Source organism: Desarmillaria tabescens (genome assembly GCF_030435595.1).
Source record: "Desarmillaria tabescens strain CCBAS 213 chromosome Unknown EV420scaffold_11, whole genome shotgun sequence".
Classification (NCBI taxonomy): Eukaryota; Fungi; Basidiomycota; class Agaricomycetes; order Agaricales; family Physalacriaceae; genus Desarmillaria; species Desarmillaria tabescens.
Genome location: NW_026848310.1, coordinates 636,453 through 661,701, shown reverse-complemented (window position 1 = coordinate 661,701; position 25,249 = coordinate 636,453). Strand labels below are relative to the sequence as shown.

Genomic DNA, 25,249 nt, shown 5'->3' with positions numbered 1-25,249 from the left:
GACCTCGGAATCCGGTTGGATCGTAGGGGTGAGGGAACAATTGATATTTATTGAGTGGTAAGTATGGAGGAACTGTCGATGGACCCATTGCACGTTACAAGTTGTTATGCCAGTAGATGGTTACTGGAGCGAGGTACGGGTAGTGCAGTGCAGGACAGTGCCACGAGGTAATCAGCATGGCGTTACTGCGCTCGACATAGCCTGGAAACACATGGCAAGGTGGGCCGTAGTTTTGTTGCCAGAGGAGGAACAGAGAAGCCGTGCAGTGAGAAATACGAATGAAAAGCGTGGCCGAGTGACCCAGTATCACCGTATCGGTTTCAAAACCACCAGGCGCATACGGGAATAGGAAATCAAGGGAACCCAGGGCATCAAGGGAACACTCCAGAGAGAAGCTGAAAACGGGTGATACTGATACTGTGCCGGAACGGACATGGAAGTATTTTATTTTATTATATAGAAAAAAGGACCGGGAGAAGAAGAATTATTCGGGTTGAGTGTGACTGCATCCGGTCTGTCTCCAGGCGATGGAAGAAATAGAAAAAGAGGACATATGGATGTAATGTTACGGAGGGGGGAATAACCAGGAATGGGTAAGCGAGGAAGGATAGCCATTTTGGGAGTGAGACCTTCTCGGGCCATTCTTGGAAGTGCATTCATTTACGGCTCACCCAGATCTTATCGTCGACGACGTGCACGGAGATGTGATATCGGAATCCACCCTTCCTTTCTTCGTTCCCTCCTCCATCTCGTCCTCGACGTCGTCAATCGTCCTCTGCTCGCTGTCCAGCACGGCGTCCACGACTTGTTCAAGCTGTCACAACCGTCATCACCCATCATTTCAACCTACAACGCATATATCCTCTTAGCGCCGTCTACCACCACCATCCTCGTCGCTGTCCTCGACGATGCCTGTCCCGATTCCCGTCCCTCTGCGCGCCAATGCCAATATGCGCCTTGAAGCAAAGTACAATGTCATTACAGAATGCAAGTCTTCCTCCTCTGTGTTTCACCTTTGTCTTGTTGCTCACCATGTCGTCTCCTTCCAGTTCCCAGCTTCGACTTGCATTCGGCCGCGGCAACGGGCAACATGGGCCTTGTGGAGTACGCTCTAGCTCGTGGGCAGCCCATCAACTCCGTTCTCGATGGCGTTCTTCCGCTTCACGCTGCATGTGCTGGAGGAAATGAGCAGGTCGTCAAGCTTTTGATCGAACATGGTGCAGATGTTAATGCCCCAAGGTATGTGATCTGTAATCTTGCTTTAGTCTCCGTTCAGTGACCCCTCTATGCCAATCAGACTACCGCGCCGATATTCAAATGAGAAAAATCGAGATGCCTCCGCTCCAATCGTCGGTACCTCTGGCTCAACGCCTCTCCATTTCGCAGCTGCTAACGGCAATACCAACATTGTTACCGCCTTGTTGCTCAAAGGCGCTCACCCTGACCGCTGCGATAAACACGGTGTCACCGCAGAAATGCTTGCACGTCAAAATGGCTGGTTGGAGTGTGCCGAGGTTCTGAAGACATGGGTACAAAATAAAGATAAAGATCTTTTGGAGCGCGAGGCCCCTGCTTTTGATAGTGTCGCCGAGAGCAGTCGGTCGGGACGGGATAGACAGGGTTCCTTTGGTACCGACATTGACGCTCCCGCAAGCTCTCGCAGACGTATCAACGTGAAGCGTTCTATGGACACCGCACTTAGCATGCTCAAAGTCTCTTCTTCGGGACTGTCCGATGCATATCACAAGCATACGCCTGATTCTTCATCAATGCCCCCTTCTCCCATACAACCTGGAGAATACTCTCATTCATTTGATGGTGGACGCCGCTACAGTCCCAGTCCCAGTCCCATCGAACCTGGCTCTCGACGTCCATCACTGCCATACATACATCAGTCGCATCCTTCTGGTTCTCCGCGACGCCACAAATCTCCAACACCAAGCAAGGGGCCGCCCAGCCCTCGGCGTCCTCGTTCCGCCGGCACGGGGGCAGAGAGCTCAGAAGCTAATTCGCCGAGAAGCGGCAAGAGGCTGGGCACCAAGTATTCTTTGATGAATATATTCAAGAAGACACAAGGAGGGGAGTCTACATCGTCATTTGAACGCATACCATCACAGCCGGCTTCCCTGGGATCAATCTCAAATCTGGCTGCAACCTCGGGTTCGACCACGAGTGGCCTAAGGTCTGTGCCCCCGTCTTCGTCGCCTTCTGGCGGTGATCTATCCACATCAGGCTCACCTTTCTCTGTCAATGACCGCCGTTTTCGCATGGGAAGTGATGCCTCCCTCACTCGTCCTTCAATAACACAGACTCACCAACGAGGTTCGCCTTCCCTCAGTCCCCAGCTTCCTGCTCCGTCCGCAGTTGATCTACACAATGCACTAGCGCATCACCAGCAAACCATGTCCAGAGATCGTGCCGGTTCAGCGAGCAGCACTAATCGTTATGAACCGTCGGGCTTGGGCCTCACCTTCGAAACTAGTTCAGGTGAGGTATCGGGAAGTCCAGCATCTATATTGCGCACCAGGGCGTCGTCGCAGCTTGGTCATACAAGACAGCGTTCAGGCTCAGCCAATCGAAGTGGCACAATCTTTGATGACGATGTCGTGGCTGTTACTGGATCAGAGGATCGGCCTCCCAGCACACAAGGAAAGGCAACGAGACCTAGTATCTTGCGAGCACACAACCGCAGTCCGTCCTCAGGGCAAAGCCCTGGCCTCCCTTCGAGTCTTAGAGCCCTCCGTTTTGACTCTTCATCGAGTAACGGCAGGGAAGGAAGTCCGTCATTGCGTGGGAGCAACAGCACGAACTCTCTGGTCAGATTTGTCGACAGAGTCGGAGATATACCCGTACGACCAGGCAGTTCAGCGTCCTCACACGATAAACCCAAAGAATCTACTCCTGACTCTGCACCCCCTACCGTCGCCGACTTTCCGAATCTCTCTCCACAATTAGATGACGATGAGCAAGATTACGGTCGAACGTACGACCACCCTTCACTGAAGTCTGAGATCCACACAAGGCCACGCGATGGCTCGACGGCATCCGGCTCCTCTATATCTAGTGCAGAGTTCCCGTTCAGTATCAACCGCCCGCCACCTGATCCGTTGGAAGAGGTCGCCAAACGTTCATCTGAAGATGGTCGCGATAGAGGTGACTCTGTCAGCAGCACGAGCACTAATCCCAATTTGAGCGTGAGCGATACGACGAGTGGCAGCGGGGGTAGCACAACGGCTACGCCTCCCTTAGACTACCTGGAAGCGGGTTCAGAGGGAGAGCTGAAGGTTTTCGTCGACGAGCCGCAGAGTGTCGAATTCACCAATGAATTCGATGGCTCTCTAGATGATCGTAACTCGCCTGGCCTCGATATCCTGGAACGTAGGGCTTGCTCACCATTAGAGATCGACCTTAGTTCCATATCGTCGCATGCGCAGGCCGAGGCACTCGTCCAACGAGCTCAGCGAGATATATTGGAGATGGTGCAAGAGGAAGACCATGATACGGCTTCCAAGATGCCATTGAGTGCAAGGTTGGCTGCGTATGGGGAGAGCCTAGCTTTGGAGAGAAGATTAAGAGAGCAAAAGACTGAGAGCGGACAAGCATCTGCCGTCGGCGAAGAAGGATTCTTGAGTACTAGCACCGTGAAATCCAGATCTTTCGTGAATCGACAACGTAGTATGGAAGGCGGCCTGGCCCCGGCACCTGTACGGTCCAGATTCCGGCGCCCACATACCAGCGATGGTACATCTTCAAACGAAAGTGAGTTTAGTATCTAGCTATCCCGTGATTCGTCTTTTGAATTGTAAATTTCAGGCATCCCTACCTCTACGCACAGTCTTGAAGGTTCCAGAGTGAAGCACCATACATCTCGATCTGCTTCAGCTGCAGAAGCCTTCTCGTCTAATGCGTCACCCGCGCGATTGCCTGCTGGATCCATGTACAAACAGCCCATACCACTCGCCAACATCACACCTCGTAACCGGGAACAACTCAGTAGCGTCAGCTCTTTTGAAGGCGCTGACACCGATACTGAGCTTGGACCTGGATTGTTCCGAGTCTCTACTGCTCCCCATCCCCTTCTCCCGTCTTCCGTACCAAAGGCAAAACGCGAACAGGCTCGTCATCTCGCAAGTGCGAACAAACTAACAAGGATGGGATTCTCACGTAGCGATACGGTGGCGAAGTCACCTCCTTCGAGTAGACGCTTCGGTGGATTGAAGTCGTTGATGCAAACCTTCAAAGGAAAGCAATGATTCCCCCCGTTCGTCGTATATCATCATGGTTCATTTTCTCCTATCATTTCTCTGTAACAACAGTCCCCCTTTCTCTTGTGTATCCGTTGCTGTATCATCCATCCAGTCTTTATTCCATATCATCTGTGCCTGGCCTTGCATTGTTATCGGTTCATTTTATTCTTCTCTTCTGACACTGTTGTACGACTTTTCCCGCATATTATGTTGCTTCGTCAGGTTTTCTTGAGTCGTGTACTTTCAATCCTATATATTGCTTGTCAGCAACTGCGAACTCAATTTGAGATCAGTAAAATGCCGGTGGTCAGTGTCCAATACAGCTAAAGACAGGTTGTGATTAAACAAGGTGACGAACGCTAAGCGCTAAGTACTCTTCGATGAGATATTGGGAAAAAAAATAGTAATTGCATTTCTTTTCGAAGTCACACGCCCATGTAAGTAAATGTCTAATGTATTCGTACTGATCATAACTTAGGAATACAAAGAAATCGTCTGCGTGAAGTAATATACAGTGTGGTGAGTGGAGTCATACTCTTTCAAGTTCCGTTTCATGATTAGTGAATGAGAAAATGATGCGATACAGTGGCAGCAGAAAGAAAGAAAGAAAGAAAGAAAGAAAGAGGGAAAAGGAGAGGAAGAAAGGAGAGGTATCACTCGCAGACGATTCCACCGCCACTGACTAGCGACGTGAAGACACCTTTGCGCTCCATGAGCTGCTCAAAAGTACCCTGTTCTGCAATCCTGCCATCATCGATGACCAATATACGATCACATGTCTTCATAACGGGGAGCTTATGGGTGATCATAACCGTCGTGCGACCAATTTTGGCATGCCGTATAGTTTCGAGCACCGCGGCTTGATTGGCAGGATCCAAGGACGATGTGCATTCATCAAGGATGAGGATTTTTGAAGGTCTCGCGAGCGCTCGTGCGATCTGCAAGCGTTGTGCCTGCCCCCCTGATATGAGGGAAGCATTCTCACCAACCATCGTCTCATATCCATGAGGAAGCGACATGATGAAATCATGGACATGAGCCGCCCGTGCAGCGACACGGATATCATGGTCCGAAAGCGATTTGTTTCCATATGCGATGTTCTCGGAGATGGTGGCGTCGAAGAGGTTGGGATTCTGGCTGACGACGGAGATGTGCTCTCGCAAGTATTCAACGTCCGTGGAACGAAGCTCGTCCAAGCCAGTCCATATTGTACCCGATTTCGGTTCGTAGAGCCGCTGTAGAAGAGCAGCAATGGTTGATTTGCCCGAGCCTGAGGCACCCACGACGGCAACGCACTCACCGTCCCGGATTTTCATATTGATGCCTTTGAGTACTGGAACATCGGGACGCTCAGGATAAGCAAAGCCAACGTTGTTAAAACTGACTGTGCCATCCAAGGACGGTCGCAAGATGCCGCGGGATTCGTCTGTATCGGTAGAAAGACTCCATAGCTGATTGAAATCACGGGTCGCATGGGTAGCTTTCGCAATTTTCTCCGCTGCAAAAGTACGTCAGACTATTTTCAATGTGAGTAAGTTTATGACCTACTGAAAGCCATCAACTGGGAACCAATCGAGACCGTGAACACAACCATGTTGAGCACCTCTAGCATTTGCAGATAGGTGTAGATACCCTTCACTATGAGGACAGCCCCAACGTAGAAGAGGAGGGCTTCGGCCAAATAGATCAGACCACTCGCCACACCATGCGTACATCCTTCCACAAAAGCGCCCCTTACGCCCGTAGAAAGTGCGCGCTCCGCGGCGGTATCAAAGCTCCTACGAAACACGCCTTCGAACGCCATCGCCCGAATGCCGCGAATATTAGTGATAGCCTTTATCAGAGAAGTCAGATACGTGTTCAATTCTAGACCTGATGTCAAACAATTTACCTCGTAGTAACCTTTCGAAACGTCTTCTCGGGCCCGTTTATTGCGTAACTCGCAGTTCGCGACGAGTTTGGCTTGAAGGGCCATCGCTCCAGCAAAGACAGGGGCAATAGCACACCCGGCAAGCGTCATCTGCCACCCACGCACCAACGCCCATAAAAACCCTACAGTGAGCATGGCACTGACCACGACAAACTGTGCGATGACGATAGCAATAAGAGTCCGCGCGTCGTCACCATCCTTCATCAAAACTTGCACGATACGAGCAGCACTGTTTTCGGACTTGTCAAACCACTTTTTGTCCTGCTTCAAGATGGTGCGGAAGGCGTTGTTTCGTATGCTCGTAATCCAGATCATAGAACAGGTCTCCATGATAAAGTACTTTAAACCCATGAGAAGACCGTCCACAGCCGCGATGCTGAGAACGATGGCACCGAAGGTATTGATGACAGAGGTGTTTTGGGCTCCGTTAGAAACCTCAAAGAAAAGTCGAGAAAGGACGAAGGAGAAAATGGGGGTGACAGTGCCGCTCAGCAAGCAAATGATCAGACCAAACACGACGAGCGGCTTGTAGGGTATAGTCGGATAGACGTCCCTCATTAAAGCCAAAAAAGAATGGGGTCGCTCATTGTCGGGAGCCAGTTGTAGACTCTTTTCAGATGATGAAAACAAATTCTTCTCCACCTTGATATCTACGACCGGATCCGGTAACTCGTGCATGTCGGCAAGGGTCGCCCTGCGTCGGTTCATGCGAGAAGGTCTAGTCGACCTCCGTCTCGTCACAGCACAATTATCCTTCTTGATCAACAAAGAAGTTGCGGAATGGTGAGAGAATGCTGGCGAGGTTGGTGTGAATTGAAGGCTGTATCGGCGCGTATGGGTAGTGAGAGTCTGAGAAGGGGGTGGCGGAAATGCAGGGATAACCATCACGCTGGAAGGTCGTCGTCGTCTCTCTGAGTGTTGGGCTGTGAATGCGTCGGCAGGAACAAAGCGGCTAAGTCGTTGAGACTCTCGAGACCGAACAACAGCGGGTCGGAAAGGTGTGGGTCCGCTACCTTTCGACGTCAAGTCCGCCACCACGTCGAACATCCAGTGACCAAGGATGGCACTATTCGGCACCAGGGTAGTTGGAACGTACGAGAAAGGTTGAGAGACAGGGTCTTTTTCCTCATCCTCCTCCGTTGTTACCGATTCTTGGCTCTCTTCATCGTCGACTGTTGACACATCTGCAACTGCTTGGGAGCCCATCATTGCCTTGAATTCACCTTCAGATCGCTCAAGGTCAGCGCGATAGCCTTGCTCGATGACGGTGCCATTCTTCAAGACATAAACGAAGTCCTTCGACGTGATCTGCGACAGATCGTGAGTGATGACAATGGTGGTTCGGTTTTCCCGCCATTGCTTGATAGCCTCGAACACCAGAACACGAGAAGTAGGATCCAAGGCAGAAGTAGCTTCATCTGGTAATAAAAATAAGAACACGACAGAATTTGAATGTTCGGTAAAAGCTCACCGAGAATTAACACAGAAGGATTCCTTAATCGTGCTCGCGCAATAGCCAGCCTTTGCTTCTGACCACCGCTCAAGTTCGCACCTCCATTGCCCAGCTTCGTCTCATATCCGTCGGGTAAATCGCGGATGAAATCGTGAATCATAGCGGCTTGGCAAGCCTGCACGACTTCTGCCCTCGTCGCGTGTTCAGGCTTTCTCCCAGTTTCACTTCCGGCAAGTCCCATGGCAACATTATCATGAACACTCATGTCAAATAGGATACAGTTTTGGGAAATGACAGATATGTGTTCAGTCGTCCAGTTGTCATCCAAGTAGGCGATATCTTGGTCGTCGAGTTCTATCTGCCCGCTCCGAGGCTTATACAACCGAAGGAGAAGTGACGCAATGGTCGACTTTCCGGATCCAGAGCCCCCTACAACAAAAGTGGTTTCTGAAGCGGGAAGATAGATAGAGGCGTCTCGCAGGACCGGTACGGAAGGTCGGGAGGGATACGCGAAGGTGACGTTATGGAGTGCTATCTCGCCATGACACTTGGACGGTATGATTCCGCGCAAATGTGTCGACCTTACTGGGCGGCCACAAAAGATCGATGCACGGGAATGATACGATGGAGATACGGGAGTCAGAGCACCGGTCTCTTCCGAGTCAGCAAGCGCGAGTAAGGCCACCATGGCAAATTTTCCCTTCGTCAACGTGATGAACTGGGGAATGCACATCTGCAAATTACTTGTCGCGATGAGGCAAGCCCAAAATACGGCCATAACATCCCCTGGTTCCACTTTGCCTTGCTTGACTAGCTTCGACCCAAACCAAAAGGCTTGCACGAACATGGACATCATGACGAATTGCGACAGGCCTGACGTAAGACCCCAGACTGCAACGAGTTTTTTGTCGGCAACTTTGACGCGGTCGAGAACAGTGCTTAGAGAGTCGCGTTCCTGAGATGCTGCATTGAATGCTTTGACAGTAGCAATTGCAGACACAGCGCGGTCAATAAGCGTGGCTGCGACGGATTCTTGGGATCGTTCGATAGAAAGGAGAGGACCGGCTACTGCCTGGGAGAAGGCTTGTACTAAAACCAGAGCGGGGACAGAGGCGAGGATGACGAGGGTGAGTGCCCAGGAACGTGAAAATGCGAGAACAAGGCATGTGACACAGGTGGTTGTATACTGGATGATTCTTCCTGAGGCAAGAGATGAAGCCATACGAACTTCGTCTGTTTCCCTAAGTAATGATAAGTATCCACATAAACCCATACCCAGAGTATACTTACCTGGTGAATTTAGCCATGAGCCCTCCGGCCCCAACTGGACCTTGTTCGTTATCCGTACACTGAACAGTGCCTTCTGAACCCATCTTCGTGTCAAACCATGTCATGTTCTTCGACGTGACGGCCGAATAGACATGCTTCCGAAGATTCATGACATTGTGTTCACCTGTAGAGATCCACAGGCCAGAAGTAAGACTTCCCAAAGCCAATGAACCTATGGCTAGGCCAATCAGCTCGAGCGAACCTATCCCGACGCTGTGCATGAGGGTATCCTTGGCTTCCTGAGAAGGGTTCGACGCTGGATAGGTGGCAAATGCATTGAAAACCTGACCGATGGCGACCGTCATAAACGGGGCAATGCCGCCCGAGATGAACGAGGAAATGATAGCCGGGAAAAGGAGACAAAAGCGGCGGCGAGGTGATATAAGAGAGAACAGTGTTCGAAGAGAAGGCGGAGGTGGTGGCTTAGCAGTGAGGTTGGTAATGGGGGATGCTGGGACAGGCTTCTCGTAGGTAGAAGTGGTTGGCGAGTCGTCGAAATCATGCTTGACATCGTCGTCAGAATAGATAGAGGCGCGCGGCGACGGATCGAGCTCATAAGCCAGCTCATGGGACGCGACGGTGTCGACCGTCAGCGACGTCGGGCGACGCATTGATAGTGGTATAAGGGAAAGGACGGAGGATACAAAGTCGCCTCGCCATTTTCTTTTGTCTTGTCGAACAGGGTAGCAGACAATGGGCTTTGGTCATCACGTGCACCGACAGACAATAGAGAAGCAGACAATAAGCCTTTTCCTTTTTAGGACAGGGGTATGCTGCAAAAGTGCTCTCTAATTGTTATCTGCCTACGCCACGCGTCAACGTAGAGAATTCAAGGTAAACGGTTAAGAATTTTTTATCCCGAGGCCGCCGCCTTGGAATGATTGGAGCTGCCAGTGAGTGTCGCGTCGAGGAATCCGCTTAGTCGAGGTTTGTTTGGGTACCCTTTGAAGGCAAACAGTTTTTCCATATAAGTATTTTAACGAGGTCTCTTCCTAAACTTCAGAACTTGGTCAGTTAGCCTGGCTAGCAAGTTACTGATACTCCTGCTTTTCAAACTCAAGTTTGGAGCCAATGCGGGACCGACGAGTGTCAGCGTTCAAACGTTCACCGCTCTGAACATAGCCTTTTGTCTAGCTTCCTTCTGACTACACACCTCTGCGCACACAATAAAAAATGAACGTTTCCCTTCTGACGCAACGTCTATCAAAGTCATCGGAGACAAGGTTTGCTTGCCAGCTATGATAGCCTACAACTTTTCGCCACAGCCCAGCGTAGTTCATCCGAAAACCGTTTGCCCATCCAGTCCCCTGCCAGTAATACCGAATTATTCCACATATTAATTACAATAAACTACGATACCCATGTCCATTAGAGAAAGTCCGGCTCTTCTATAAAGATAGATTCCACGTTGTGCCACTGTCCCTCCCCGCCGTTGTGTTTCTCTTTCCAAACCCTCTCCCTCTGAGCCCAATATTCCAAATTATCACCCAACATCGAAGGCGCCCAAACTCTTTCACCAGTGTCTCCATCCGTAGTCGCCGTGAACCACCTAGGCTGGTGCGGAGGCAGCTTGCCTTCGTCCCTGGCCTTCCGGGTAGCCCTCTGCCTATCCTCCTGGTCCGATTTTAGCTGATTAGCGAGCTCATATTTCCCAAGCTCAAATGCTCGCTGATCAACTCGCAGTCGACAGTCTGTCGGGCACAAAAACGGTTTCAGCGTGTCTTCTGGACAGTCATTGAGACTTATGGCGAATGGTGTCAAGTTGAATGGAGATCCGGCAGGTTTTTCAGAGTTTCTCCATAACAGAATGTGTTCTCGACTAGCGGCAGGAGAATTGGGACCACCAACAGAACCATCGGGCTGCAAAACTCTGGTCCCACCTGCTTTCCACGCGAGTAGGTTCTCGTTCCATCTACCAGCAATACTATATCTTGTTATGCCTTTCGAATCGATGACGTGTCCAGAAATCTCATAGGCATCCCTTCCGCGCCAACCTCGGGGTTTGAACGTCAGTATACAGCGGTCATTAGTTCGATGATTGATGACCTATTGAAACAGATGCATTTGAATGGCATGTATATGAATCTAAATGCCGCTCACATTCATTTCGCCGTAGTGATCGATCGTAGGCGATCCCAGAATGAACCCAGATACGTTTGTGGTGACCTTTTTCCAGCTGTAATGTTCCAGGACCTTACCGGCCTGCGTCTCACCCCTTGCCTTCGGATATCCGATTCCAAGTTCCGACGGCAAAGCTAGTTCAGCATGCGCAACACCAGTCGGCCTAATCTCGAACGACTTCCCCATGAACTTGTTCTGAGCATCGACCTGATTTCAAACACCTCGTCATTTATTTGGTCCTAATATCGAAACAGGGCAAATACCTCGCCATAGTAATGCCAATATGGAGACTCCGAATAGCACGCAGAGATAGGTGGATGATGGCTTACTTGTTCGGATATATATCGATACTCTTTGTCGAATCGTACATACTCGAACGTCTCGCTCTGTACACATTTAGCGCCATGAAATGTATCAATGGTGTAAACTCACAAGCATAGGATTGAAAGGTTTAGCAATCCGACCGATGGTGGAAGAGTAGTTTGACATGGCAAAAGCCGCTACATAGGCAATTCGCAATAACGGATCTTGCTCCCGGGCAGCAGTATCAACTGCAGTCTGAGATTTAGTGTGCCCCAGAGTATCGCAGACTGATTGTGTACTCACGGCACTCTGAAAATTCCATGTCTTCCGCCTACATCATCCAACCGGGATGTTAGCGAAGATAGTAGAAACAGCATTATAAGGACATACCATCCGTTGTAACATACTTGTTGGTTCGTTAAAGAAGACGGGGAAACTGATTCTGGTCAAGTCCTTCCCGATGCTGTGTTTGAGTACAGACCAAAGACTTGTGTTCGGACGCTCATCCATCAAGTTAAGCGAAGTACGAAGATTTCTGTATCCAGCGTAGGGCGCAGTTAGGTCGACAGGCAGGGACAATTCTGAATGTGTTGGACTGGCGAGAGACTCCGGTATTATCAGGTTGGGTATATTGTATGGTTCGATGGCATCAAAAAATTCGTCCTCATCATCAGTGTCTAACGCGCTTTCGGCCTCCGTCGTTACTGCAGGGACAGCAGAGCCATCGCTTTCCGATCGCAGAGGTAAATCCGTTGGGCGTGAAATTTCGACCGTCTCTTTATGCTGCAAAAATAGCTGAGAAAGTTCTGATGCAGGTTTGGGACTTTCTTCGATAACGGGTGGATAGGGAGCAAGGAAAGACTGGCGTTGTTTTACTGTTCCAGGTACCTCGGCCGCGTCGAAGAAGCGGCTGCCGCGCCTTCTGCTTCGGATACGTAGTTCCTTCTCGAGATTCTCCCCTTCTTTAACAACAGTAGCAAAACTCTCTTCCCACAAAGTCGATTTGTCTCGCTCCTTCTGTAGCTGTTTTCGGAACCATTCTTCTCGGACTTTGACCATTTGTATGTATTCATCTAGCATGCCTTGCACCATGGAAAAGGACTCCTTCAAGGCGCTTCGTAAATCGTTAGTCTGTTGAGATACATCAGAGGGAAGAACGAGATTAGACAGCAGCTGTGACGTCAACTCCATCTGTGCTGATGTTGAGTTGCCGTGCAACTCAAAACTGGAGTCGAAGGGTACTGTCTTTGTGATGGACTCCGAAGCAGAAGACTCGTCGTTGTCCAGTTCTTCGTCACCTCGATCATTCGTTTGAGAATGGTATCTTCCCCTGTGAGAGCTTGCCACAGACTGGGACTCGCCCTCGCTCCAGTTGCCTTGTTTGGTGCTCTCGTTCCGGGAATGGGAATGAGAATGCAATGAAGAAACCGTCACAGACTTTGGAATTATGCCATTGGCATCGCTCTCGCCGCTCCTTCGACCTTCATTGTCATGTTTGTGCCACTCGATGCTCTTAGATATCGACTGTGTCCAGCGGGATGCTTCCACAGGATGGTTCGCTTTCATGTACCACTTCTGAACACCCGATTGGTGCCCACGGGAAGGGGTAGAATGCACCTCAAAACGCAGGCGGTCGGTTGTGGATATTTTGAGTATAGCGGTCTTCATCGATATGGAGCCGCGACTAGCGACGCTTTCATCTTCTTGGTGGCGATAGTCTACATGCGAAGGGTTAAGGCAAGGGAGATCAAGATACGGCAAATTACATACACGACAAAACCCCATTTTCCAAGATAAACCAACGAGTATTGTAGCCTTTTGCAACATTCGTGTACTTATTGAGATAGCCTTTCAAAACAGGAGATTGGGCGGACGAGGGAGCCTGAATTAAGCTGCTATCATGATTAGCGACTGCACGTTACAATCAGACCTCGCTTCTCCTGATACAGAAAACAAACATACACTGCCGTAGAAACACGCGAACGCGATCATCTTTTCCGGTTCCTTCATATGCCATCTTTCCTCGCCGATTCCGTACAAAGACATCTGCCCCAGATCTGACAGCCAGCTCAATGAGGCGTAGATCCTTGCGCCTTGCGGCCTCGTGGAGCAGTGACACGCCGGAGTCATCATCAAGGTAGGAAAGGTTCACAAAGCGCACCCGAGGAGATTCGAGTAGTCTAAGAAGTGCCGAAGAAAGCGGAGTAGAAAGAGGAGACATTATATAGCTGTGCAAGAGCGAACGATAAGATGCATTAAGAAATGCGCGCGAATCTGCAAACCGCTCGTCAAGTCGCCCAAGAAAAGAGCATAAACTAACTAACCTTCAATGACGCGAATAACATCACGTCCTTTCGCCACGTCTATACAGGTTTTCCCATTAGCGTCTGTGAGGCTGTCATTTATACCCTCCTGCTCCAACAGAAGATTGACGATGTCAACACGCCCTAATGATGATGCTAAATGCAAAGCAGTTGTTCCAGAACCTGGAGGGTGAACACCGTTTGGAGAAATTGCTCGATGTGACAATAATAATGCTACGGTCGCAACTACGACAGGTAAGCTGACTTGCGATTCCCGTACAATAGCGGCAACACACCTGAAGCGCATCTCACCGCGAGATGCAACGCCGCTGCACCCGTGTCGAGGTTTTGCTCAGTTGACTTCCGTTTGTCCTTGCCAATCTCAGTGAGAAATGGATGTATTAATGCCGGGTCGCCTGCAAGTCATCAGTCAGTGTCGAGTGTCATGAGAAGACGAGACATATAATTACCACTACGAAGAGCCGACAAAAGCTTGACTTGGTAAAGTGGTTCTTCGACGCCTACAAAGGTATGAAGGCGTCAACACGAACGGCGAGAGACAAAGTGAAGTGAAACATACTACTATTGCTACTGCTGGTACTTGTGGCTTGGTTGGAAGATGCTGAAGGCCTGGTTGAGAGGGAGGGCGAAGACATGTCGTCTTCGTCAAGGGTGTGCCAGATTGAAGACGAGGAAAGTCAAGGGAACAGGAAAGAGGGAAGAGGTAGGATACGAGCGTTTCGGCCGGAAAATGCTCGATATGGATTCAGGGTAAAGTACTTGCCGCTATTTATTTTGTCATTTATATAAATAATTTCTGTCCAATTGATCATATTAAGACCTCCACGTTCCTCAGAAAAACAACATGACACAGAAAAAATTTCACACTATGTTGCTTCAACGCGACAAGGTCACTGAGAATCATTGAATATTGACTTCGTATTGCCTTGGCATTCTTTCGGCCTATTAAGTGAAATAGCTATGCTTCAACTATCTTCCGAAGTTGTATACCGATATGTCGTCAGGTCCATCTGTAAAGTTCTGTGAGCCCTGGTTCCACTCTTTGTTTTCAAGGCCGCACAATGTCGTACCACAGCCTAGATGAAGGCCTCATGGGAGGATATACATATCAAAAGTGTGTACTGGGTCTTCTGGTCCAGATCTCTTCCGAGTTCTGCCTCGCGGCACCTATGTACTGTATGACAATCGTGCAATCCTTTGCCGATAAGGGCACTTTCTTATTCCATATACTGATAGCGCTGCCCACACACACACACACACACACATCAGTGCATAACGGTAAAACTATCAAATAACTAACAATAATTACAACAAATAAACCCGTAAAAAGAGAAACAGATATATATCTAGATGGTATCAGTACGGTATAGGTAGCAATGAAGAAATCAAAACACGAAAGGTACGCGCATACATAAAGCATATCTAACCATCAGTCGTCGCCAGCTCCTCCTTCTGCCGTTTCTCTACGATGAGATTTAGACGTGAAATATTCAGGCCCAGGAGTACTGGGTTCGTCGTCCTCCTGGATTGTTCCTTCAGGCCTCTTCCATTTTTTGGAGCCTGACTCCTCTACACCATTTAACGCTCGCTCTAAGGCTGTGTGAATCAATATGTGAGATCCTTTGCATGAACGAGGTAACCTAAATCGACATACCTTTCTCTCCCCTTTTTTTAAGCCTGAGTGACATAGCAGCCTGTAGTGAATCGATGTACAAATCGTACTTCACTATTTCTGTCAGCAGGTATTTGGACTTCTTTTCCCAATTACTCTGTGCCTTGACCACACTCGTTGACCGTGCTTGATACTGTAAAAACGCCGATAAGTATCCACTCAACAGCACAGTCATAGGCCACTCACCAAAGCAAGCATAGGCTCTCGCAGCTCATTATGCTTTTTCAAGTCCTTCTTCATGGATTCTACATGCTTTTTCAAGGCCTCCATCTGCGTCTCCTCGTCATGTTCACTTGATACGGTTGGTGGCAGTGGCGCTTTCCACTCGTTGATATAAACGCGGTCGGTCCAGGGTGAACGAGAAGCTCGGACCGTAGAGGCTCCATCACGCCAAGCGCCAAATCTGCTATGAGAGCTTCGGCCGCTCATGACACTCATAGAGTCGTCTTTCGTAGACTCCGTATCGGAGTGAGATCGGTCATGTATGGGATCTGTCACGCGGTTCCAACCATATTCCATATTGGACACACCTCCGGCAAGTGGCTCCTTACTTGTTCGAGCCGCCCAATAATTGCACGTAGAGACCCATTCGTTGACCAACTCCTCCGTACCTGCTTGGAAAAAGTACACGCCACCGTCAGACAGCGTTAAAACCATACAGTAAGGCCGGTTTCGGTTGTATCCAGGCGGGGGGAGAGCGTGGGCCAAAGAATGTGTGAGATGCACGCTACCAACAGGGTTGGCACTGGCCTTCAATAGGGTATGAATAGCACGAAGCGGCGAGGTGAATCCAAAACTCACCAGCCAATTACCTCCTCCAAAGACCCCCGACCCTGCTGGTCCGTTTTCGCCAAACGTGAACATGTTGAGCGTTCCCCGTTGAATGACGACAAATACGTCTAACCAGCTTTTATCCTTTGCCCGCCTTCCGGTAGATTCCCAATATTGCTTTCGGCATAACATGCCTTCCTTAGCCCAGGGCGCCCCAAGAAGAGCCAGTTCCTCATCAGATATACTGATAGTCGTGGAATCCGAGCGTTCGCTGTGTATACTTCTGTCGTCGTCTTCTTTTGCCTCCCGGATGATAGTATGCGACAAGTTGTGAGCAAACCCTAATGTGGGCTGTAAGAAGGACGAACTGGATCCATATATCCCCTGCAAAATTGTCAACATCGGCTCAAAGAGGGGAGGTCGGAAATTTTTACCTCGTGAGCAGATGTTGCAAAACTAGGGGAGGGGCTAACACGACCATCAATGCTACTGTTACTGCTGTATGGACTAACCCCATTGTGGTTTAAGATCGACTGTAGACCGCGTATGCTTCCCCGTTTAAGGGTCGTTAGTCGATCAGATTGGCCACCACGTAAGCTACGATTTCGTAGCATCGTAGATCCTGGACTCAGAGATGACATCGAAGACCGGCCACTAAGTGGCTGCAAAATTTGATTGTTCTTGATGGCGTTATACATTTCCTGTGCAAAAACCTCTGGTAAACCAATTCCAGTCAAATCAAAAGACGCTCTTGTTACCTTGAGTAAGCTTTCCATATCAGCTTCCCAGTCGCGTCCATACATTGTGATAGGAGTGGGAAGCTTGACGTCCTGCGCATTAATGTCATTGGACGACTCCCCGGGCGTTGTTACCTGCGTACTGGCGACGGAGAAAGCAGGGGACGATAGTACAGTATCTCGGGATACGCTATTCCAACTTGTTATACTATCACTCCGTTTGGAACGATATTTATCGGTATGTTCAGAGGACGCCCCACGTATACTTTGATTGCTATCTTCGTTAACCAAGTCAGGGGACGACTCGTGAGCAGTGGTATTTGGCTGCAATTGTGTTTGAACTGCAGTGAGGGTATTTCGCACAAACTGATTTCTTGACATGCGCGTAGTCAAATCAGCGACATGTAAGTCAGTATTCAACAGCAGCAAAGAATAAGAGACGGCATGGACAATATCTTTATAAAATTTAGTAGAGTATAGTCACCATGAAACAATTCGTGACGTACTGGCGCTTCCATAAACTCCGCCCGGGTTGCAATCCCAGTAACGCCTGCTGAACTCTTCTAGAATTCGATCGACCTGCTGTGTTTCGCCCTTCAGATATAATTTTGAACAAAATTGTCTACTCAATGATTAGTATGATGCAATTTTGAAACGTGATATACGCACCTGAAGGCGATGTCGAGGCGAAGACCCGCAAAATTAAAGAAGTCGACGTAATTTTGCAGCGCAAGCTTGTTGATCCGACCACTGGACAAATTACGTTATCTCATTCTGACTTCATTTCAAGGCATGATGACGACTTACATGCCACCAAGCCATTCCGCGATTTTTTCTTTGGCCAAAAAATCTTCATCTTCATGCCAACACCGAGAGGCTAGATCCTTAGCTCTGCTTTCGATGTCGATCGGGTCGTCTCCCCGAGCAGGAGAGTGGCTTGAAGAAGGGTAGCGAGAAAGAGAGAGATCATAGACGGTCAAGTCTTGCTGCGAATTGGCTGGCGGGCGAGAAACTGTACCTTGTAAGTCAAATTACGAAAAAGGGCGCAGTCTGTGTAACTTACTTATGCGAGTACCATCCCCATCAGGTATCAAGGAAGGCTCAGAACTCGAAGCCGTTGAACGATGCATACCACGCAAGCCTCGAGATCCAGGAGTTCCTCGGAGTGGGCTCGAACCGCGTCCTCGCGGCGAGTTGTACGAAGTTGGACCTATACCTGAACGAGCAGGCATTTGTAGAGAAGATGTGCGCGGTGGAACAATGGGAGACGGAGACAACAAATTCGTTTTGCTTTCTTCCGACTCATCCAATTGGAGGGTCAACGTGGGCGCAGTTAACGAAGCATGCTTAGTTAGCGTTGATGTTTCTGAACGACCAGAAGAAACGAGACCGTCAGTCTTCGATCTCAAATATGCAGCTCGACGGGCAGGAGTTGATGGATCACGAAGATCCAACGAATTAGAAGTGGATTCCAGCTGAGAAAGTTCACCTTTGAAATCATTCAAAATCCCGTTATAAGAAGGGTCATCTGCGCCTGTGCCTCGTTTTGTTTCTGGTGTCTTGGGTATGGGAGATTGTTCAGGTGGTGCTGTTACAGATCTCTTCAACTCTACATCGCTAACGCTCATACTTCGGCGTTTGCTAAATGATGTTCCCTTGCTTTGAGTCTTTTCGGGTGATGGCGTCTGAGTCACTCGTTCGACGAGGACCATAGACTGATCGTCATCGAGGTCCACCGGCTGACCCATAATAGGGGGCAGAGGTTTAGAAGTTGGAGATGGGGAGGGTGCAGGTGCAGACTCTTTAGGTGATGATGTAAAAACGTCCGCTATAGGGGAACCCACAGGCGTTGAGCGCTGATACTCAGACGGTATCGGCGGCACAGGAGGCGTCAGGGGTTGAAACAGCGATGATGAACTGCTGGGCGAGCTGGCGTCCGTCTTCTAGCCAAGTAGTCAGTAAGAGAAACAATACTAACGCCAAGTAAAGTCGTACAGATCGTTCTCTTACAGTTCCTGTACCCCCCAGCACCTTGCCCAAAAATGCGCTCGTCTTGGCCCGTACAGACGACTTTGGTGGCTGCAGAAATGACTTAGATGCGAAAGTGGAAGGTCTTGAATCACTCACTTTCGGTGAAGATCCCCCCGCCATTTGGGCCATGATCCAATCCATAGAACTACTCTCTGCCGGCGACGCACGATGTAGCTTGTTTTTCTTGACAGAATTTGCTGTTGGTGAGGACTGTCCAGGAGGAAGGGCAGTCGAAGAGCGTTGGCGACCATTACCGCCCCGATCAGGTAGAGGGGGACCACATTCGCGTCGTTTCTCTAGTTTATGCTGGGTATTCGGTGTACCGCCACTCTTCTCTTTGGTCTTCCGCAGTAGTGTCGCCAAATCAGGGCTGCTTGAGGTCCCCGGTGATCGATACATAGAGCGACGCTTGACTTGGTGGTCGACGTCGTTACTATCGAAGAAAATGTCGCCCGAGGACAGCGACGACGATGATGGTGGGCTGACGACCCTGATAGAAGATGACGGACCTGCCACAGGGGATGGCGTAGGTGGCACGATGGTTGGCGTCGCCGGTTGTGTAGGCTTGGGAGGTGGGCGCGGTGAATGAAACGTTCTGGTTGCAGGGCCAGGGCTTTCGACGCCAAGAGCATTAACGTCGAGACCTTCCTTAAGCATAAAAGTGCCTTCTGCACGCAACGCCTGTTCAAAGTCGAGGTCAGTACGCGACACTCGTTTCTCCCTGGAAGCCGTCATATCAGGGCCCACTGGCTGCAGCCCATTCGAAAATGCGGTCGAGGGTGACATCGTGCGCGAAGGCGCCGCATATTGACGAAAAATGGAAGCCAGCGTGAACAACAAAAAGAAGGCTGGTAGGGATTGTGGTATATGAGAGCTCTGCTGCAATTTCGTGACTGCAGTCTGATGAGCGGGGTACGGTACGATGAGCGTACAGAGGCGTACAGACGTTTGGCGTCACGCCGTTACCTTGGTTGCCGCTGCCAATCATAATTACAGTTAAATTACTGAACTCAATCTTGAAATTGTATATCCTCTCTCCGACTTGTTGGAACATTTATGGCATCTATATACCCATGTGTATACATATATAGGTAAGTCAGCATGAGATGGTAGCATATATGCAAGATACTACTAGTACATCTAGAATTCAACATGCACTAATTCATGCGTAGTCGCAAACAAACACTTGAGAGAGTGGAGTCAATGAAAAGGAAAGTAGTAGATATAAGCGCAAGAAATTGGATGCTCGTCAGTCTCCCTTACGGGACGTCGAGGTCTGCATGCTAGTAGAAGTCCGTCGCTGTCGTTTCATTGCTAGCGAACTTCCTCCAGATGAGTTTGCTCGATTGGGCGTTACCCGTGAAGCCGCACTCATCCCAGATGCCGCTGCATTCGAAGATGACCGCGGTCGTGTCGTAGAAGATGCAATCTTCGTCAGACCTGTACCTTTTCGTGAGCTACTACTAGGTGCACCTGATGCTCGATTCCTTTGAATGAGCAATGAGAAAACTGTCTGGAAAACGACGATGGAAGACGGACCTCTTCTTAATTACATCCGTCTTCAACGAGAGCGGTCGTACAACACCATGGAGTTTCTGAGAGGGCGTTAGTGCCAGAACCCACATGAATCGCTGGAACTTACATAAAATAGGCCACAAGCATTACCTAGGAAACACAGATAGTCGTTAGTACGGTCAGAGGAGGAAAAACACAAGAATGGCGAAAGAACGCACAAAGCGGTTGCCCTTCAGGGTCCCTCCGCCATAATGGCGTATTAGTTGTCTGGCAATTTGTACATAGCGTCGGAGTGTCGCCATCTCCACCTTTCCCATTAGCCCCATCTCGGTTGTCCGAAAGATCAGGTGTGCTAGTCGATGATCGCAATCCTAGCTTCGGTGATGTTACAGCGCCAGGCAATGACTTCTTCCTCTGGTGGTCACTTCCCTTCAGAGAAATGTACTTCCTACCGGTACCTCGCATTCCCTCCGCAACACCCTCCGCTGAAGGCGGTGTGGATGCATTCGACGCATTATAAGGCTCGGGGGAAGCGTTCGAACTCGAGCCAACCCCGCCACCCCAGCCATCACTGGAAGGGCTAGCATGGAATGCTGGATATCCATCTCCGACATTAAGAATCTGCGTTGGATCTACGTGGGTGTAAGGACTCTGAGACATAGATCCGGATTGGTCTAAAGTAGGATACACCAATCGCATTAGCTGATAGTCCAGGGTCGAATCGTCGTTATTCGCATTCAACTGACCAAACTTGTCAGCCAGGGCAGATGAAGTCGAAAGGCCTTCTCCCGCAGAGCCAACAGAGCTAGGGTGGAATGGCGCTCCACTAATAGAAGACCTTGTGGAGCGATGGTATTGACCTTCACCTGTATTGCTTCCGTCGGCAGAAGGGAGCATGGGAGTGATATCCCCCGAAGCTCCGGCACCCGGGATATCGAACATACCGTCGTAAGGTGGGAATGAGAAATGGAATGAGGAGGTAGGAAACGGACTGGAGCTTTCGAAATTGTCGTTCGCGGAGCCCTCTTGCGCTAGCGAGTGGGAGTTGGGTAATAGAGTTCCCTCGACGTCGGAAGGATCAGCACGAAGCATGCTTTCGGCATGGGGCGCATCCGCAGGGCGTTTCGTGCCTGCTAAGCTATCTGGAGAGAGAGGCTTTCCATTGACTTGATGACGGCCTTTCAAACCAGAGAGGATGTTGTCTTTGGATACCGTGTGATCAAAGCTCGTCTTGCGAACGTGTCGAGGGAAAGAAGGCTCCGGAGAGTTACCAGAGGGAAGACGGGGAAGGCCATGAAGGCCAAAGGATGGGAGGGAAGAAGGGCCAAAGGCAGGAGAATCAAAGCTCGACATGGGGTGATTGAAGTTAAGATTGTTCAAATACCGCGAATCTGCATCCGCATGTTCTTCGTAAACAGAAGGAAGTTCAGTGCTCCTCTGGGGGGGACTACGTCGTGTAGCCGAGAGCATTGATGCTCCTGTGGGCTTTGAAGAGGGTACCTTGAACGAATCAGGTAATGATCCATGACCTATTGTTGGAAACGCAAAACGAGACTCGAATGGTGCCATCATCATGCCTTCGAACGTGTCCGCAGATTCAGGCGGCCGCGAACGTGAACGACTGCTTGGTCGCCAGTCCATGGATATCCGAGATCTGGATCGGCTTATTGATCTCCAGTCCATAGGAACGACACTAATTAGATAACTTTAAAATGCAATTCGGAACCAGAGACAAAATGGAACCCACTCTTGTTCTTCACCATCCTGATTGGCCCCGTCGAAGCCTACGACTCGAACTTTGGCTTTTCCTTTATCTATTCTGCGTCCACGCTCATCAGGCTCCTTGGTCTGGGGAGTCTCTCCGGAAGGAGTTTCCGAGGACGCATGTTGTCCAAGCTCAGATGGAGACGTCACTTCAGTCTTAACCGATATAGGACTCTGCTTCTCCCTGTCTTCCTCTTCCTTCTTCTTCTTCAAGGCCAGCGCCATCATCCGCCAAGTGAGGTTCTCCATCCGCTGCGCATGAGGCAAAGTTGCTTTCGTTCGCGCATACATTTTCCAGACTTGAGTCGCGAGGGGGTCTTCTTTGGCTAACTGCTCAGGATCTTGATCTGGTATGCTGGAAGGAAGTAAATCCGGTGAACCAGACATTGGAGGTGAGGTGAAAGGGCTAGCTGCCTGCGATGTACCCTGTGGCCCAAATATCCCATCTGAGAGAATGTCTGAGAAGAAGGTGGATTTAGAATCAGACGGAGAGGCGGGTGAGATGGGTGACTGAGGGAATGCCGACCGGCTTGAAGTTGAAGTGTCTGTGGCAGCAGATATTGGGGGACGATTTAGCGAATCATGCATCGTAGAGGTTACTGGGGCGGTGGAAGCCGGAGACATCCATAGGGAGGGGGGAAGTCTCGTATTTGAACGCTCACCTGGAAATGCAAGTCCTACAGAGTAATCCAGCGGCGAATTAAGTGCACCTGACCGACCATTGGGCGCTGAATCAAAATTGGAGGATATGGGACCGCCATCTGTACGACCTATAGGAATTGCGTTAACTAGGACGTTTCGGCCGGCCGCACGACGACGTTCGTCAGTGAAGTTGGGATGCCTGGGGACAGTGTCGGTCGGTCGCGACAGTTTCGAAGATGTACCAACGCTTGTAGATGCCTTGGATTTAGCAGCGACGTTGCTCAGAGAAGAGGCTGAGCGTGGGAGAGACGGTCGGGAAGACATGTTGGAGGGGGAAGTATAAGAGACAGACACCTCAGACCACTGACCTGTGGCGCTTGGCTGGCCCGTCACATCAATGTTAGGGAGCCGTGGTCTCGAGTTTGGAGGAGGAAAGTTGGCATGGAAAGGGTTCGTGGGCAAACTTGCTGAATGGCCTGGAAGAGGCGGGGACACAGGGCCCAGGACGCCGTTCGCGGCCAGCGTCGCAAAAACTGCTGGATTGAGCGGAGCAGAAAAGATATTGCTCCACTCTGGCGGTAAGGAATTGACTGGGTTGCTCTGTTCAGAATTGAGTGAATTGCGCGGACTGGAAGAGAGCAGGAAATGGGAGGAAGACTGGGTTTGAGCAAGAGGCGCATTAGGTGCCCATGGTGACGACTGGGCCGACGGCGGCATTGACCCAAGATGCGGACTGTTCTCGGATGAAGTCGATAGAGATGGATGGCCGTTGGATATGGAGGTATTCACGGTAGGCCGACTGGCCGGCGACCATGACCGGGAGAATGATGCGTCCATGAAGCCTCGCATTGGTGGTAGCAACGGTCCTGTCGATGCTAGTTCCTGCGCAGAATGAGCGTCTGTGCCGTCCGGAACAGTGAAAAGCATGAAACCAACCAGAACGGTAGCGGCCGAGGCCAAAGTGACGTTCGGACGTACGGACGTAATAGATACCAGGCAGAGACAGCACCGGAGACGACGACTTCGACAGTGTTGACGACGGCGGCGGCGGCGAGTGGAGGGGCGGCTTCGTCAACGATGGCAAGGAGGAACCAGGGAAAAGAGCAACTCCAAATAGCCTCGACTGGAAATAGCTAGTGACTGGCTATACCAATGTTTACACACAGCGGTCCGTAGCATGCGGACCCGGGACACCTCGATTATCATATTCCGCTTTCAGTCAGTTTCCGATCCGGGTTCGGACACAATATGCCGAATTTCATCTTTGTTCCGATATTTGAGCCGGAAACTCGTCCAATTACAGTAGGTTCCTTGTCATATTCCCTCAACATGATTTGCAGAGGAAACATAACTTTTATATCCGCTTCCGCCCTCAGGCACATCTGGGCTTTTCTCTGAAAATCATTTCCTTTCAAATGGTGTTTCAACATGACATTGCCTCTGACACCTTGCAGGCCTTGGATACATATAAGAAATTTTTGGAATCGAATGAAGTGAATCCTAGTGAATTACAAACTTTCGTTTTTTGATGCAAGCTCCGAGCGTTCTTTCTGCCAGTTTGTTCCTGTTGACAGCCACCATCTCGGAAGCGCCCGAGATCTAACATTCAAGATCTCAGCAAGATGCAGCGCACTCACTTTACACTCTGACGACTGCTCCCTCTGTCATGCTATCAGATTAGGGCGCCTGCAGCCCTTCTATCCCCCGGCATACGTACGCTCCTAACAACAGGTTCTCTATTCCCATTTTCCATCGGGCCGCCATCATTCGAGCATTTATGATTCAATGACAAACGTTCCTCTGCTTCGTTCTCACATAAGGGTTAACGCTTCTCTGTTTGTATAAGTCAAAGTCTTCCCTGGGCTGTGCTTCCAGCATTTATATGTTCTACTAATTCTCCATCGTCTGTAATTCTGGGACATATTTATTCCTTGCAAGGGCGTTAGCCCAGCCCTGGACCCTTGATACTAGCCGCGGTAGTCGCTCGGACCCTTCCTCACGCTTTCCTCAGGTATAAGAGTTTCCTTTCTTCTTGGATTGTCGTGAGAGGCATTTACTAAGACCAAATACAAGCTGACACCTCACTTGATGAGGATTATCAAGTTGTGGCACTCGTGTATATCAACAGTGCCATAATTCACGAGCCATGTGCATGAAACCCCATGGGAGCGGCGTCAATAATTGGAGGTGATCTGTTAGCGAATGCGCTATATAATAATAAGACATAGACGCACCGGTCCCGTCTCGCGTCAAGACAAACCCACACGTGCGAATCTAAGATAATACCTCGACGACAACTGTTATCATGGTTATCTGTGCAAGTACACACAGCCCCTTATTCCTTATCGTGCAGTATATAAAGACCTTTTATATCTGTGCACTGATTTCCTTTCTTCCTATTTCTCCCCCC

General features: G+C 49.8%; 5 protein-coding genes across 5 annotated transcripts; 1 reads left to right on the top strand and 4 right to left on the bottom strand.

Annotated features, from left to right (window-relative positions):
* Nucleotides 1–908: 908 nt before the first annotated feature.
* Nucleotides 909–4,253, top strand: EV420DRAFT_1266976 (uncharacterized protein; the record flags this gene model as incomplete). Its single annotated transcript, XM_060467363.1, has 5 exons — nucleotides 909–991; nucleotides 1,057–1,239; nucleotides 1,298–2,160; nucleotides 2,776–3,768; nucleotides 3,814–4,253. The coding sequence occupies 5 exons, from the start codon at nucleotides 909–911 to the stop codon at nucleotides 4,251–4,253; spliced, it is 2,562 nt and encodes an 853-aa protein (XP_060333034.1).
* Nucleotides 4,254–4,552: 299 nt separating this feature from the next.
* On the bottom strand, nucleotides 4,553–9,661 carry EV420DRAFT_1530515 (P-loop containing nucleoside triphosphate hydrolase protein). The gene is made up of 5 exons (XM_060472605.1): nucleotides 8,921–9,661; nucleotides 7,649–8,871; nucleotides 6,139–7,595; nucleotides 5,796–6,081; nucleotides 4,553–5,745 (listed from the first exon to the last, which is right to left on the bottom strand). The coding sequence occupies exons 1-5, from the start codon at nucleotides 9,568–9,570 to the stop codon at nucleotides 4,901–4,903; spliced, it is 4,461 nt and encodes a 1,486-aa protein (XP_060333033.1). The 5' UTR covers nucleotides 9,571–9,661; the 3' UTR covers nucleotides 4,553–4,900.
* Nucleotides 9,662–9,947: 286 nt separating this feature from the next.
* EV420DRAFT_1628563 (Oxysterol-binding protein-domain-containing protein) lies at nucleotides 9,948–14,448 on the bottom strand. Its single transcript, XM_060476067.1, has 12 exons — nucleotides 14,267–14,448; nucleotides 14,157–14,207; nucleotides 13,983–14,102; nucleotides 13,708–13,932; nucleotides 13,346–13,657; nucleotides 13,154–13,294; nucleotides 11,774–13,101; nucleotides 11,687–11,714; nucleotides 11,513–11,631; nucleotides 11,344–11,466; nucleotides 11,060–11,287; nucleotides 9,948–11,005 (listed from the first exon to the last, which is right to left on the bottom strand). Exons 1-12 carry the CDS (start codon nucleotides 14,340–14,342, stop codon nucleotides 10,328–10,330), a joined length of 3,429 nt encoding a protein of 1,142 aa, XP_060333032.1. The 5' UTR covers nucleotides 14,343–14,448; the 3' UTR covers nucleotides 9,948–10,327.
* A 500-nt stretch (nucleotides 14,449–14,948) lies between these two features.
* Nucleotides 14,949–19,928, bottom strand: EV420DRAFT_1331494 (uncharacterized protein). The gene is made up of 12 exons (XM_060468812.1): nucleotides 19,015–19,928; nucleotides 18,883–18,966; nucleotides 17,951–18,830; nucleotides 17,695–17,899; nucleotides 17,557–17,637; nucleotides 17,394–17,509; nucleotides 16,909–17,342; nucleotides 16,585–16,851; nucleotides 16,181–16,534; nucleotides 15,566–16,129; nucleotides 15,362–15,512; nucleotides 14,949–15,303 (listed from the first exon to the last, which is right to left on the bottom strand). The coding sequence occupies exons 1-12, from the start codon at nucleotides 19,702–19,704 to the stop codon at nucleotides 15,137–15,139; spliced, it is 3,993 nt and encodes a 1,330-aa protein (XP_060333031.1). The 5' UTR covers nucleotides 19,705–19,928; the 3' UTR covers nucleotides 14,949–15,136.
* Nucleotides 19,929–20,167: 239 nt separating this feature from the next.
* EV420DRAFT_1619608 (uncharacterized protein) lies at nucleotides 20,168–23,688 on the bottom strand (the record flags this gene model as incomplete). The annotated part of the gene is made up of 5 exons (XM_060475498.1): nucleotides 20,168–20,405; nucleotides 20,458–20,513; nucleotides 20,561–20,583; nucleotides 20,652–22,126; nucleotides 22,181–23,688. 5 exons carry the CDS (start codon nucleotides 23,686–23,688, stop codon nucleotides 20,168–20,170), a joined length of 3,300 nt encoding a protein of 1,099 aa, XP_060333030.1.
* Between the last annotated feature and the right edge of the window lie 1,561 nt (nucleotides 23,689–25,249).